The following is a 16,293-nucleotide window of genomic DNA, read 5'->3' on the forward strand; positions in this document are numbered from 1 at the left end:
AGTGTAGTGACGCACACTTTAATCTTAGCACTAAGAAGACAGGATCTCCGTGAGTTCCAGGCCAACCTAATCTACATAAATTTCAAAACAACCAGGACTGCATAGAGAGATCCTGTCTCAAAAAAATTAAAAATAAAAACAATTTTTTTGAGTCAGGTGCCTTGTAGTCAGGGTGGTCTCAAACTCACTACTTACACGAAGGTACCTTAAGCTCTGACTCTTCTGTCTCCGCCTCATGTGTGCTGGGATTACAGGTGTGCTTCACCATGCCTGGTTTGCTCTGTTTGTGATGGCTCTGTGAAGCTAGGGTCACGTGCAGATCTTCGAAGCAATGTGGGTAGTAGGTGAAATTTTCTCAAAAACAGGCATTTTTCCACTACAGTTCCCAATATAGATAAGAGTGACACCTGCCCCCCCCCTAATAAAAATGAGAAAGAAGTTATTTCTGTTTATCAAGACCTACATGGTCATTGTTTAAAAATCAAAAGGACTAGATCTGTCATTGAGGGTAAAAAACACAGGCATAAATATCCTCATGTATTTATAGGGGTGGTAGTGGGGGGAGGGGCAGACACACGGCCTCAGCAGCCTGTGTTTTCCACTGAAGGTGATGCAGAACCTGTCACCCACTTTCTTTCCTCTTCTCACTTCCCTGTCAACAAAACATCTGACCTGCAGAGGGAAGTGGCTTGGATTCTGCTAAAAACAGTAATGATGATCAGACGCCATTACCTTGTATCAAGGTACCAAGTACTTTGTATCTATTTTAGTTTCTTCTAAACTAAGCACAGAATTCTCTGCAAAGCCCTGGAGCTGGCCAGTCTCCGGTGTGGAAAACAAGAGCTCAGCGAAGCACCAGGGCTCCTCCACTTCCCCGACCTCCAGCCTTGCTCCTGATTCTTGATGACAAAACACATTCTCTGCCCTTGATTGATTTCTTGGAGCATCTGCAATATCAGAGAATGACTTGGCCTGTCCCGACTGCCATCCTGTGCACAGGGTGTCTTTGTTGGGATGGCCTGACTTGAGAGAAGGGTCTCTTAGTTCCCGCTGCCCCCCACCATACTAAAAGGTGCTGAAAAGACAGCCACTCAGTTCTTTCTGGGAGGGACTGTCCGAGTCTCTTACCCAGACTGTCTGTCCTGTGTGCCCTCTTCCCTTTCCCGATGGCTGCTATAGTGCATGACCAACATCCTCAGGGGCTTGTCTCTTCCTCTTCTCATTGGGCTTGTCTCTTCCTCTTCTCATTTTACTGTATCTTTGGCATTAGGTTGCCAAGGATTCCGAGGGTGTGTGTGTATGTATGTGTGTGTGTTCATGTCTCTCTCTCTCTCTTTCTCTCTCTCTCTCTCTCTCTCTCTCTCTCTCTCTCTCTCTCTCTGTAAGGTATGGGATTAAAAACACATACTGCGGCTGGGGATTTAGCTCAGTGGTAGAGCGCTTACCTAGGAAGCGCAAGGCCCTGGGTTCGGTCCCCAGCTCCGAAAAAAAGAACCAAAAAAACCAAAACAAAACAAAACAAAAAAAAAAAAAAACCACATACTGCCTCTCCTGCACATTTTTTTTTTTTTTTTGAGACAGAGTCTCATTATGTAGGTCTGCCTAACCTTGAACTCACAGAGTGGTGAGATTAAAGGCAAGCACGTTTAAAACAAAAACCACACCAGTTGCTGGGGCTCAAACTCAGGGTCTCATGCTTGTAGGAGAAACTCTTTACTGACTGGGCTGTCTCCTCCACCCGGCATTCAATGTTTTTGGGCTGCTGAGGGGTAATGTAGTCTACTGCCCTGTTGTGAGATGAGGTCCCTCTCCTTTTTGTCCAGCAGCCAGTGGTATTTCTTCTAGTTTGAGGTCAGAGCTGAGCCCAGCAGCCCTTCCTCTCTTCCTGCTTGAGTCTGCAGTCTGATGCTGTCCATCAGCAATCGGAGGCACTCAGCTTGTAAGCACCTTTATTCATGTAGGCAGAGACTGTAATAGACTGTAGGGGAAGGAGGTTGTCCTCAGCCTCCACATCCAATTTCACAGCTTGACTCAGACCAGATTTTACACACGTCTGGAAATGGAGAACACGTGTTTTCCTTATTAAGTGGTTTCAGTGAGCAGCTTTATGGAAGCTGGTGTCTTTGCTGATCGATGATGGCAGAATACTGAAATGGGAACCACCGGCCCAAGAGGCCAACTGATCACATGCCGTGGAGAATGGACTGTCTTGGCAGAAATGCCAACCCTTTAGTTTTCTTCAGCCTGTCATTTGCTACAGAGGCCTGCCTTCTGAAAGCCCACGACATTCTTCTAAAGGCTTGTCTGGGACCTGAATAGGAGTGTCCGGGACATAATGGAAGAGTATTTCTTTTAAATGAAAGAAATCTGACACATTCTGGTTGGGAACTGGGCTGTCAACCTCTCCTTCCTGGCTTTCCCAGGACTCACAAATTTGAACCTAAGTATCACCTTCGTTGTCTGCATATTATAGGTATGGAGTCTTCGGGGAGAGACTTTGCCAGAACTGCAGGAATTAGTGGTGACCTGGGGAATTAAATTTTATTAATTAATTAATTAATTAATTAATTAATTCATTGCTTGCTTGCTTGCTTGCTTGCTTGTTGTTGTTGTTTTGAGATAGAATCTCATGTAGCCGAGACTGGTCTTGCATTTTCCCTGTAGCCACGAATGGCTTTAAACTTCTGAGCCTTCTGCCTCCACCCTCCCAAGTGGGAGAATTGCATACATAAGCCACAATACCTACTCGTGTGCTGTGATTTTTTTTTTTTTGTTCTGCATGTGCATTGTGTGTAGTGTGCATGGCTATGGTGTGTGTGATATGTCTTTGTGTGTGTGTGTGTGTGTGTGGTATGTGTGTATGGATGGTATGTGTGTTGTATATGTGTGGTGTATCTGGTGTGTGGTATATGTGCTACATGTGTATGTACATGTGTACAGTGTGTGTGTGGGATGAAGCTCAGCCCTTGGAGGAGACGTTGGAGAGAGAATTATCTCCTGTCCACAGCTCTGACTACCTTTATGCTCTCATTAAGTTTCCCTGGGTTAAAAAGTAGAAACTCCAAATCTCTCTTCTCACATCCCATGATTAAGGGGTCTAGGGCAGTGTGTACCGTTGCTACCTGAACTCTTTTTATTTATTTATTTTTTGTGTTTTGTTTTTTTGAGACAGGTTTTCTCTGGCTGTCCTGGACTCACTTTGTAGACCAGGCTTGCCTTGAACCCACAGAGATCTGCCTGCCTCTGTCTCCCATGCTTGGCTCCTCTTTCTTATTTTTGTATGTAAGCTCACTCACATGTGCTATGTGTGTGTGAGTACATGTGTGAGTAGGCCAGAGGTTAGCCTCAGGTGTTGGTCCTAAATATATATGCCCATTTTGATTTTCTTTTTCTTTTTTTTTTTTCTTTTTCTTTTTTTTTTTTTTTTCGGAGCTGGGGACTGAACCCAGGGTCTTGCGCTTGCTAGGCAAGCGCTCTACCACTGAGCTAAATCCCCAACCCCTTGATTTTTTTTTTTTAATGATTTATGTGTGCATCTGTGTGTGTTGCATACATGTGGATATATGTGTGTGTGGACACCCACAGTAGCCAGAAGCGGGTGTCAGATGCTCTGGAGCTGGAGTTAAAAGTGTTTGTCAGAAAAAAAAAAAAGTGTTTGTCAGATGAGCTAGGGTTCTAGTCACATCCTGTTTATTTTTATATAGGGTTTCTTACAAGATTGAAACTTGCTAATTTGGATAGGCATGCCTGTTTGTGTGTGTGTGTGTGTGTGTGTGTGTGTGTGTGTGTGTGTGTGTGTGTGTAAATGTTTACATGTGTGAGTACAAGTGCGTGCATGTCACAGCACACATGTGGAAGTCAGAGGACAACCTTGGCATCGGTCTTGCCTTCCAGCTTGGTACCCGGGTCTCCTGTTATTCTCCACTTCATATGTTAGGTTCACTGGCCATCCCGTTTCCGGGACATCTCTGAAGACTAAGGTTGGAGGAATTATCATGTGGGGACGGCACCTGTGGGCATCAGAACTACAAAATAAAGTAGAGGGACAAGGTGGAAGCAGGAGATGCTGGGATTTCTTCTAGACATCCCGGAAGTCCTGAAGCCCCTGCTGGTGGTGATGGGGAGGGGCTGGTGGTGATGGGGACACTATTTTGGAGCACTGCTCCGAGACTAGGAGGATAATGGGCTCTGTGTGATACTGTAACCACAGGAATTCTTGGGATGATAACTGAACAGAGAGCTACAGGAAACACTTCCCACATACTGGTGAGAGAGATGCAGCCTGAACTCTCCGGCTGAAAGCAGCTCAGATGCTACTAGGATTGTGGTAGGGACTGCCACTTTATGTCCAACTCTCTATCTACTCTGAGGAACACATCTTTGGAAGGCTAATCCAGGCTTTAGTGGTAAGGCATACAGTTGGTAGACTACTTTAGAGTGGTGGGACCAGTCAGAGTTCACTCTCATTGGTGGCCTGCTATGTCTTGGCATCTTGTTTGTTTGTTGTTTTTGTTTTTCATGGCAGGGTTTCTCTGTGTAGCCCTGGTTCTCATGGAACTACTAGCTTCGTAGACCAGGTTGGCCTCCAACTAAGAGATCTTCCTGCCTCTGCCTCCAGAGTAATGAGATTAAACACTGGGCCCACCTTTCAACCCTGTTCTTAAAGGGGATTTTTTTTTCTTTAAAGACAGGGTCTTATTTTGTAGCTTAGGGTGGCCTGGGCATCTTCACAAGCTAATTTTATCCTTTCAGTAATATTCTTTAATATTATTATCCAAACTTTATGGTTCAGGAACCTAAGGCTGAGAAAATACAGCTTGAAATTAGTAACACTGACTCTAACAGAGATGCCTCCAACACCAAAGCTGAAGATGGGCTCCTTCGTCTGCCTGAAATCTAGCTAAAGGTTAAGAGTGTCTCACTAGCACCCTGGTTATGAAAGGCTGGCACATGTTACGTTTACTTTATATCCCCACTGCACCAAAGCAGTTCTCAGGGTGTGTCAATAACTGAGATTTACTGAATTGAAACAGAGAAGTAAGGCAGGGCAGGAGGCTTGCTTCCGTGGGCAGACAGCAGCAGCCTTAGTCGTTTGCACATGAAGCTGTAGCAAAATAAGAGTATAATACTCAGGAAATAAGGTAGATCAGACAAAATTAATTCATAATCGATGAAATCTTTCCCTTTTTAAAAGTGGGAATATTAAAAACAAAGCCCTGATAGTGTTATGTGTCTAATATCAACAACAGTCCTTTCTGAGGTTTTTTTTAAATAGCACCCTTTAAAATCAGGACGAAACAAAGTGATTTTTTTTTTTCCTTTAATATCAAGGCACGCAGCTTTGTTTGTAGTAGCAAAAAGCTTTTAAAAAATAACTGAACGGACATGGTTTCAATCGCAGGATTGATTTTGTAACACGTCTACTTTACTAGTGGAGATCAACTAAGGAGAAAGGACTTGGTAACCCGGGTAACGGCGTGGGGGAGGGGAGGACGGAACGCCGAACTCTCCGCCCTAGCCTGGGTAGAGCGGTGAGAACGCTTGAAGAGGTTTGGCTTATTGGACACACCGTAGACAGCGGTGCATGCTGGGCCTTGGTAATATGGCGTCCTCCTTGATGTGCTGATGAGAGGAGTTTTCACTGTGGCTCCAGAGCAGAGGGCAAAACTCCCCTGACCTAATAAGCCCAGTATTCCCGTGTGGTCCGCTGGCCCGTGTCGCGCGTGTATCAGGACTCGTTCCCGGGCAGGAGAGAGCCACGAAGCCGAAGGCCAGCACCGGCCAGGCCGCGCGGACCCGGGGCTGAGGAGCCGACTGCGGACGGGCACGATGGGCCGGTCCTGGCTCAGGTTGCAGCCCCTCAGGCGAGTGCGGGACCCGCAGGGCTGAGAGCCGCTGGACGAGCCCCGAAGCCCCCTGAGCGCGATCCCCTGACGCCTCAGCCGAGCCAGCGCAATCAGAGAACCCGCACTGCGAGCGGGACGGCCTGCCTGCCCTGGGATCCACTGAGGCGTTGGAGGCCGAGAGCAGGGTCATCCCCGGGCCTGAAGTCTTTCCCGCCTCTGACAGTCCGGCTTGCAGTCCTCCAGACGACCTCCTGGGCTGCGGGTGGCTTGCGACTGGGCGCGAGTGTCGGCGCAGCTCCTGGGGCTGCGGGGTTGGTTACCCACCGATTCTTCACCCCACCCCACCCCGCCCTCTCCGACTTCCCGCTCAGAGTTCGAGATAAAGATCTCCGAGTTTTTACCTGAATAAGGACCTTCGTGCACTCTGCCGTCATCTCTATTCCCAACTTCCCGCTTTCCTGTATTTCCTTTTACCAGTTCTGGTACACACTAGTTTTTAAGGCTGGAGGTTCTCGAGCGCTTGCTGCCAAGGACTCCCCCTCCCCCTCCTCCCCTGATGGAGTCGGAGATGCTGCAGTCGCCTCTTATGGGACTCGGGGAGGAAGATGAGGCAGACCTTACAGATTGGAACTTGCCTTTGGCGTTTATGAAAAAGAGACATTGTGAGAAAATTGAAGGCTCCAAATCTTTAGCACAGAGCTGGAGAATGAAGGATCGGGTAAGTAGATTCTCATGGCATCTTTTTGAGTTCATAGTTTTCCAACTAAGAAAGTTCTGAGCAAGAACAGCCTCTCCTAGAAGAATGCTGGTATTTTGAAGCCACATGTTGCACGTTAATTAAAAACTAAAAGTTATTCCAGACTCTGGTTTTGGTTGAAAGTGGGTAGGGCTAGTCGATACTCACTGGGTAGTGTTAATTCAAAAGAGTTTTAATTCAGAGGGTGGAAAAAGCAAATTAGGAACTGTTGTTCCACAGATATTTATGTGCCTTTTAATACACTTAGTAGCATTTAGAGAAAAGACAATTTTGGAAATAACACTTAACGTCGTGCTTAGTCTATTTTTGTATCTGCTGTTTTTTTGTTTTTTGTTTTTTTTTTTTTCCAAATAACCAGGTTGAAGTACAGGTGTCTGGTACAGTATGTTGGGAAACGATTACTTGAAATGTTTAGCCAATAACAAATTAAGGCAAAGTTATTTTAAAGTTGCAGCAAGTTTCATCCCAGTCCTTTGAACATCTTCCGTGGGAGGCTGACTCCCCTAGTATGTGACTTCTGGTCGCTGTAACCTGGAGATATTTCCTCAGTGGGAAATTTGGGAGCATGGGGTATGATGGGTTGGAACCTGGGTTCAGGTTTTAGGCCGTTCTCCTGCCGGTGGAGTGTCATGAGTAGTTGTAGCAAAGAAAACAGCCAGATGTAGCGGTCAGTTCCTGATCTAGCAAAAGGGGAGTACTGTCTCTTGTCTGCACACTCATCCTTTGAGTGCTTAGTTGTTTTCTCCTTCCTGACTTTGTACATTTGTGTGAACTTTTCAGTATAAAAGAGGAAGTTGGTGTTATAATGTGTCATTTGTTATAGTTGATATGCTTTTACTTGAGACAGTTGTTTTAAAAAGGTGTATATTGATGAATACTCAATGTAGTTCTAGCAGGGACCAGTGTTTCAGTTTGGGTAAATTTTACAAGGCTATCAATTTTTGTTGCTGATGTTGTTGTTGTTTGAGACAGGGTTTCTCTGTAACATCCCTGGCTGTCGAGAAACTCAATCTGTAGACTAGGTTGGCCTTGAACTCAGAGATCTGCCTGCCTTTGCCTACTGAGTGCTGGGATTAAAGTTATGAAAATTTCCTTCAGTGAAAAGCAGTTTAGGTTGGGCAAAGGTCAGTCAGTCCTGTAATCCCAACACTCTGGAGCTTAAAGCAGGAGAATCACAAGTCAAGGCCAGCCTGGACTACAAAGTGCAGACCCTGTCTTAAACAAGAAGAATAGAAGCAATATAAGTTATAGAACTGATGGTTGAGAGAGACTGCATAATGTCTGTTTTATAGACATGTCTAGTACTAACAAAATAACATTTTCTTTTTGGTTGTAATGTTTATATATAGCAACTCTCTCCCTTTCCCCCCTCCCCAGTCCTATTTTGTCCAGTTTTTATTTAAAATTTTTTTTTCCTCCTTTTGAATGTGGTTCCTTTTTTTTTTTTTTTTCTTTTTTTCGGAGCTGGGGACTGAACCCAGAATGTGGTTCCTTTTGCTATCCAAACCTGTACTCAAACTATTGAAATCACATCAATGGATATCTTTTGAACTTTTAATTTAAAATGTTTCTCTCTTTGGAGACAGGGCTTTATGTAGTGCAGGCCAGCTTGGTGTTTAGTCAGAATGGCCTTGGCCTGGTTCATCCACCTCCCAAGTGTTAGGATTACAGATGTGTACCACTGTATCTACCTCTAAATGGTCCTAGGGGCCACACTCAGAGTTCGTGCATGCTAAGCAACACCATACAAACTGAGATACATCTCCAGCCTTATTATTAAAGTGTTTTTTCCCCCCCTTTTTCTTCTGATCCTTCCTTTTTGCTGAGAGATGGTGTCACACACCTTTAGTCCCAGTGCTTGGGAGGCAGAGGCAGGCGGATCTCTGTGAGTTTGATTGAGGTCATTCTGGTCCACAGAGTAAGTTCCAGGACAGTCAGGGTCACACAGAAGAAACCCTTCCTGTGGGGTGAGGTGAGTGGAAGAAAAATAAAAAATGGAAGTTCTCAGAATCTTATTAACCCCTGATTTGCTATTTAGAAAATCAGGGAACAAAGTTTGCTGCCTCTTGTTGAATTGTTCAATGAAGAAGAAAATCACTTAACATCTTCAGTAAGTTTGTGAGACTTTCTTGTCTCTGAGTCTATGTAGACTCTCTTTCTCAGGTAGCTTTCGAGGGACCCTCTGGGCACACCTTTCCTGAGTGGAGACTGCAGAATCAAATGATGACAAGAGTGGAGGGTAGCATGAATGAATGAAACTGGCCAGATTTCAGATGAGTGATTCAAGTGCAGACAAACGCAGCAGGTTATGTGACTCAGTATCTGATAGCTTTTCTGGGAGGATGTGCAGGCCACAGCAGGGGATGAAGCAATTGAACCTTAGTGAGCTCTCCTGCATGCTCTCTTTGGGAAAGTAGAGAGTTTCTGTTTGGGGAGGGTGGTGGTGGTGGTGATGATAATGATGTGAGACAGGGTTTCTCTGTATATTCCCAGGGGAAGGATTTGGCCAGTTAATTCTCCATGTGTGACCTGGCAGTGATGGCTGTCACTCTAGCAAGTCCTAGTCTGTCCCACTGTGTGTGGGGGGCCTTCTGAGAGCCTGGTCTTGCATTTTCCTAAGAATGAGTGCAGCTCTGTGTGCTTTAATTAATTAATTTTTTATTTTGTTTTTTGAGACAGGTTTTACTATGTATATACCTGGCTGACCTGGAACTCACTTTGTAGACCAGGCTGGCCTCAAACTCCAAAGTACTGGGATTGAAGACATGTGCTACTATCATGCAGCATATTAACTTATTTTTAAAATGTATTTTATTTATAATTACTTATTAGTGTTCTATCTAGTATTCTTGTTACCGATTTCTAAAATTGCGTCACCAGAGTTGACTGACAACTCTCAGGAGGTTTTCGCCATCCAGCCACAGTGCATGCCCACCCTCAGTCCCAGTTCTGGTTCTTGTACCCCTTGTTTTCACTCAGATGTGTTTTCTAAGTGCCTGTTAACATGTTTTAAAAAAGATTTATTTTTATTTCATGTATATGAGTACATGGTAGCTGTCTTCAGACACACCAGAAGAGGGCATCAGATCCCATTACAGATGGTTGTGAGCCACCATGTGGTTGCTGGGAATTGAACTTAGGACCTCTGGAAGAGCAGTCAGTGCTTTTTTTTCAGAGCTGGGGACCAAACCCAGGGCCTTTCGCTCGCTAGGCAAGCGCTCTAGCTCTACCGCTGAGCTAAATCCCCAACCCCGCAGTCAGTGCTTTTAATTGCTGGGCTGTCTCTCCAGCCCACCTTTTAACATTTTAATTACTAAGTTGCTTTTAGTTAGATTGTCTTTTGATTATTTCTACGTATGGGGAATGATGCATGTATGTATCAGTATTGGGGAATACAGTTGTCCAGTGACTAAACACACATAGGAATTAGAGTACAACATAGATTCTTCATGGGCCGGTGGCAGAGGAGGTGTGCACCCATCTCCCCCATCTGTGTTTTCCTGCTGTACTTAACAGTTCTTACAGCATTCTTTTTCCCACTGGAAAGTGGTCAGGTAGGGCCCCTTAGTCTTTTGCCTGTGTGTATGTGGGTGGAGCCCGGGAAGTCTGAGAACTGGTGTCTTTTTTTTTTTTTTTTTTTGGTTCTTTTTTTTCCGGAGCTGGGGACCGAACCCAGGGCCTTGCGCTTCCTAGGCAAGCACTCTACCACTGAGCTAAATCCCCAACCCCGAGAACTGGTGTCTTGAGAGAGGTACCAGGGAGTGTGAGTGTGTGAGGAGTGTGTGTTCATGGCCAGCCTGGGTTACACAAATGAGTGATTGGATTTCAAGTCAGCTGGATTCTGAGTGAGATCTTTCCTTTAAGAAAAGGAAAGGAAAAGCAGTTGCCATGCTGTGTGTGTAGACTATCGAAAGACACACCATCTAATGTACCTGGGACTCTTGATAGACACACTGCTGTCTAACGTATGTGTGTTGGGCCATTAATATGTAGATGTATGTCTTTGGAGTGGCCGGAGTACGTCCTGGTTCCTGGTGGTTCCCTCTGCCTCACCTTGTATCCTCCCCAGAGCACTCCAGTTAGGCTCTGTTTCACCACACGGGGGTTGCTGTGTGTGCTCATCCTGTATTATGAATCCGAAGGTCAAATGTCCTTTTCCATCCTCCATTCGTTTGACCGCTTAGCGTTCGATGCAGCTGGCCCCTCTGTGCAGTTCTTCACTTGCCTTGGGTCCTCATGAAGCTTGAGTGTCCTTTCTAATTGCTGTTGGCTGCTTCTCAGACTCTTTTGCTGCTTGGCACCTAGGTGGGGAGTGCCCAGGGATGTGGCTTGTTGTGAACTAATCTTGTCTGATTTGTGGTTTCAGTTCTGTCACATGCCAGTGACACTCATGGCTTGTCTTGTCTTTAGTTCTGACCTCCCTGAACTTGCCATCTCAGATGCCATTGACTGCTCTGTCTTGGTCTCAGTGTTCATCAGCACTCAGCCAGCACAGAAGCTGCAAGTGCACAGTCTACTTCTCTCTCTTTCAGTTGCATGAGTAGGACCTGAGAATCACCTCCCAGTGTGTCCTCACCAGACTACCCTTCTTGGTCTTCTGCCCAGTCTGGCAGCCATATTATGTCTTGTCTGCATGATGACAGTTGTGTGCTGACTGGTTTCCCAGCATCCTTGTGCCCGTTCTGCCCTGACTCTTGTCATGCACAGTGGTCAAGGGACCTTCAGAGGCAGAGGCTTTGCTGCTTCCTTCCTGATGCTTTGTGTTGGGTTCTGAAATGGCAGAGCAGTACAACACAGCTTCTTAAAATCTCTGTGAACCTGCTTCATTGCTTCTTCAGTGGCGAAGCGTGGGGTATACTCCCTCTGATCTTTGACCCTTCCTTGTTCTCAGATTTTAGTCATCTTCCCAGAGAGGCCTCTGGGCTGCTCAGTCTGAAGCAGCGACCCGGGCACTCATTGCTATTTGGGGTCTCCATTTATCTGATATTCTTCTCCATACTCCTTCAATCAGATAAAAACAGACTTTGATCATAAAGCAGAGAGTTAGTTTGTGAGCAGTGCTAGGCAATATTAGGGACCCAACAGAATGTCCTAGTTTACCAAGAACTTCCACATAGATCTCTCTCTTAAGACTCAACAGCATTGAAAGTTATCTAGGGATCATTACCTCCACGGACCTGGAACCTTAAGTAAATGCCTTATTGATGCCTTAGGGTTTCCATTGCTGTGAACAGACACCATGACCAAGGCAACTCTTATAAAGGGCAATATTTAATTGGGGCTGGCTCACAGGTCCAGAGGTTCAGTTCATTATCATCATGGTGGGAAGTATGGCAGCATGCAGGCGGGCATGGTGCAGGAGCTGAGAGTTCTACATATTCTTCCAAAGGAAGCCAGGAGCAGACTGTCTCCATGAAGTTAGGAGGAGGTTCTCAAAGCCCACCTCCACATTGACACACTTCCTCTAACAAGGCCACACCTCCTCCAATAAGGCCACACTTTTTTTTTTTTTTCCTTTTTTTCAGAGCTGGGGACCGAACCCAGGGCCTTGCGCTTGCTAGGCAAGTGCTCTACCACTGAGCCCTGGGCCAAGCATCTTCAAACCACCACAAGTGACATGTCAGCAATGAAAGGAAGAGGTCTGAAAAACAGAGTCCTCGTTTTACAAAAGCAAGGCTGCACCATACCACACTGTCTCAAAGAAAACATCCCTATTCAGGTTTCATGGCAGGTCCTAACGAGACACCGAGGGCAGCTTGGTGCTGCTGATGTCATAGATCTTTCCTCCCTGCTGATGGCTGGTGCTGGTGGTGCAGGAGAGGAGGAGAAGGAGGTCGCAACTGTGTCATCCTAGCATGGGACAGTCGGAGGCCATGTCTGTTAGAATTCTTTGTCAAGCAGAGAAATCTGGTCTTACTTGAGAAGGTCCTTGGTGAAGCAGGGGATGTGATTAAATTTTAGTTCTTGAGCCTGTGCCTTTGTGTGTTAACCTTTCCTTTCCTTTTTTTTTTTTTTTTTTTTTTTGAGAGGGTTTCTTGGTGTACCCCTGGCTGCCCTGGCTCTGTAGGGAGATCTGCCTGCCTCTGCCTTCCTGGCACTGGGCTTAAAGTCATTCACCACCACCACCCAACCGTTAACTCTTATGCTTTGTACTAGACCAGTGGCTACTTGGAGGAGAGGCCCAGTGGCCATAGTGGGGTGTGGCTGGCGGCGTGTGGAGATGGCTGTGTGGATGACCAGGTGGAGATGGACCCTATGTCCAAAAAAGGAGGGGCCCAGTGGCCATGTGTGTGTGTAGTCTGTGGCTATAAGGGGTACTGGTAGCCAGGTGGTTGGTGGCTCTTTAGGAGTGGCCTATTGGCTGTGGGCTGTCAGCTGTCAGTGGTGAGTGAACAGAGACAGCTCAACCTGTCACTTTAAGTAGCCTAAGGACTTTCTCTAACCTCGACTCAGGCTAGACTTGGATTTATGGCTTCCATGCTGAAAAAAATTTCATTGAAAAGAATTTTGGGATTAGACAGTATGATGGAGTAGAGTTGATCTTACTGAATAGATCTTTTTTTTTTTTTTTTTTTTTGGTTCTTTTTTTCGGAGCTGGGGACCAAACCCAGGGCTTTGCGCTTCCTAGGCAAGCGCTTTACCACTGAGCTAAATCCCCAACCCCTGAATAGATCTTAATGTAAGTTTAAGCATGGAGTTAAGATAAAGAGGAGCTCAGGAAAAAGTGAGGTATACCTGAGAACACGGCCACGCCTCTCAAAGAAGAGTTGGAGAAAGGCAGTCATCCTCAGGTGAGGTATGTCGGAGTCACAATCATTGTTAGCAGTAGCCATCCACCATGGTGGCTCTCAGGTTATCTCCCTTGGAGATGTCTTAGTAGAATTGGTCTGATATGGCAATACCAGGTGTTGTTAGGCTTACACAAGGAACGCAGTTTGTATCCTTCCCTTGGAAGTGGGATTTCTGATAAGATTCCTAGAAAATTGCAGGTTTTTATAGCTGGGAAGGGAGAAGGGCTGCAAGGAGTTAATTATGCTGAAATTCTTTCTAGTAGGAGACTTCAGCCAGATTCCTGAATGAGGATTCCCTTTCCCTTTCTCATGTCCCCAAGACTTTTTCTGTCTTTCTGGTCTGCCTTGTGGTGGGGAATGTAGCTCTCCTCCTCCCTCGTGTTGGGGAGGGGCCAGCTACTGAGTCTGTGAACACTGCCTCAAGGGAAGGCTGACAGGATCTTTTTGGGCATTAGGCCTGGGTGTGTACACACACACACACACACACACACACACACACACACACACACACACACACACACACACATTCTTGAAGATGAACCAAGTGAGCTGCCATTTTAAGGAAAATATCTGATAGTGTTTGCTGCCAGGGATGAGATTGGAGCTTTCAAATGAAGATTCGAATTTCGAAGCCTCTGGGCAGTTGACAGATCCTCACAGACTTCTCTGACAAGAGCATGATGGGAACATTTTGATGGCTTGTTTTTATTTTTTTAATATTTGGCTACTGTAGAATAGAGTGTGTCCATATTTGGAACGTATTATTATCTGGTGGACCAATAAGCCAGTAGCACTTGAGTGTGGGGTGTTGTGTGAAGTGTCTTCACAGCCACAGAGACTGTAGTGTTCAGAGGGAGTCAGCACTTCAGAGTGCCACTTAGTGAACCGATGTTTGCTCGCTCCTGGAGTGTTTGGATTCTCCTGCCCTTCTGGCTGTAGGTCTTCTTCTGGGAAATATGTTGACACACATTTTAGAATGCGTCTGTCCTCTCTGAAGCTGCATTGTAAAGAGACTTACAAGGATGTAGAACACAACCACTTGTCCCACCAGCAGTTTTGAAAATGTACTTATTTTTCATAGAAATGTTACTTGTTTGAATAAATAATGAGTTTATAATAACTTTTAAATTGGTTCATAATATATTACATTTTAAAATGCTTTGCCCTTTAATATAGAAAGTGTTGATAAATGTAACTCATTAAAAAAATGTCTTTGGGGACTCAGGGGCTCTTAAAGCCTAAAGGGGGCTGCTGGCAAAAGTCTGAGGAGAACTGGGGAGGTCAGGTGATGACTCATCTGTCAGTAGAGGGATTCACCAGAAGAGTACCTAGCCTGTGCTACTCATTCTAATATCATGTTTGTCTTTTTTTCTCTCTTTCTATGTATGTATGTATGTATGTATGTATGTATGTATGTATGTATGTATGTATCTATTGTCTGTCTGTCTGTCTATCTATCTATCTATCTATCTATCTATCTATCTATCTTTCAAGACAGGGTTTCACTGACTGTCCTGGAACTCACTCTGTAGACCAGGCTGGCCTCAAATGCAGAGATGTACCTGATCTGCTGCCCAGCTATCATTCTAGCATCTTCATACAAGGAACATTTGGGGTCCTTTGGCATCTGAATTGGAGCTGAGGTGTGCCTGTGAAACACATGTGCTTGAGCAGCTACTGCCTGGCATATAGTGAACACTACGGCCTCTTTCAGTAGCTCTGGGCTTACCTGCTTTCATGTGCGCGTGTGCATGTGCTTGTGCATGTGCGTATGCGTGTGCATGTGAGTGTTACACAGCAGCGTTTACTTGTTCAGGAAGATCTTGTTCTGTGAGGAGAGCCCAGGCGACCTTTGTGTGCAGGAGGAACTGTTGGCTGTCTTGAGTCACTCAGAAGGGTTGAGTGTTCACTTGAGCTGTATTCTGCCCTCTGGGCTTTGCTGCCTGTGCTAGAAAAGCAGCTGGTTCTGACACCGTAGGTGAGAGTGATGCTGTTGCCAGGATTCCATATCAGATATGTCACCTGTACTGAGTCCTGTGTATGAAACAGGAACCTTTCACACTGACCACCATTGAATTCAGCTGCTCTTACCTGGAGCTGGGGAATGTCAAACCCAGATCTGTGGCTGAGGGTGGGAATAAAGGACTCAGGAAGGCGACAGCGGGGGTGGAGGGCCCTGTGGGGGACTAGTGATAAACCAAGTGAGACTGAGGGCTGAGTCCTTATGGGTGGAAAACGAAGTAATTACAGCAGAGTGGAGGAGACAGACTTCAGCTAACCCAAGGAAGGTAGAGTCCAGGAGTCTGTCTGTGCTGCTGTCTACAGTTGGTCCTCTCTTCTTGGCCCTAGAAGCTCATGAGATTGCCCCAAGTGTCTCATGTGAGTCTCAGGAGTCAGAGTATCATCCACTGGAGTTAAAAAAAGTCTGCTTAAAAAAAGTGCCGTGCTTATTTTCAACAGCGTGATGTGAAAGAGTCCCAAAATGGGTTGAAGCATTTCCTCCTCATTATCACCTGGTCCAGTTCTGAACCAGAGGACAGGAGGACAGCACGAGGCTCCCATGTGGACGAAGAGCCCCAGGCTGTCCACCCGCCCTCCTGCTCTTCCAGACATTAGGAAGGGTTTTGTTGGCAAGTGATACTTGTTTCAGTAGAGCAAAAAATTGTCATCTTTTAAAAGTCGAAGTAATTAAGTGGAAATGCCATTTTAGTAACTATTTGGCACTGTATGTTAATGCTGTAACATGTTCTTAAGCCTTGAACCTGCCAGGAGCTGGGTGGTGTGACTGCTGAGAACTCCTTTAGAGTTGGAAGAGGAAGCAGCTCACAGGAGGCCCCTGTTAGCAGGGTTAATTTTACCCAGACATCAGCACCTCTTTCAGATGGGTCGCAGTTCTCAG

The 16,293-nt window shown here is 45.7% G+C and overlaps 1 protein-coding gene across 2 annotated transcripts in view; it reads left to right on the plus strand.

Moving 5' to 3' along the window:
- The first annotated feature begins 5,489 nt into the window (after positions 1–5,489).
- Rptor (regulatory associated protein of MTOR, complex 1) overlaps positions 5,490–16,293 on the plus strand; it is a 298,474-nt gene continuing 287,670 nt past the window's right edge. The window contains exon 1 of one of the 2 annotated variants that reach the window (NM_001134499.2): positions 5,490–6,564. In NM_001134499.2, coding sequence (NP_001127971.2) covers positions 6,403–6,564 — 162 coding nt within the window. In that variant the 5' untranslated portion in view covers positions 5,490–6,402. The remainder of the gene's footprint in view (positions 6,565–16,293) is intronic. The other variant, XM_039085689.2, reaches the window with a different exon arrangement.

The sequence above is a fragment of the Rattus norvegicus genome, chromosome 10 (genome assembly GCF_036323735.1).
Source record: "Rattus norvegicus strain BN/NHsdMcwi chromosome 10, GRCr8, whole genome shotgun sequence".
NCBI lineage: Eukaryota > Metazoa > Chordata > Mammalia > Rodentia > Muridae > Rattus > Rattus norvegicus.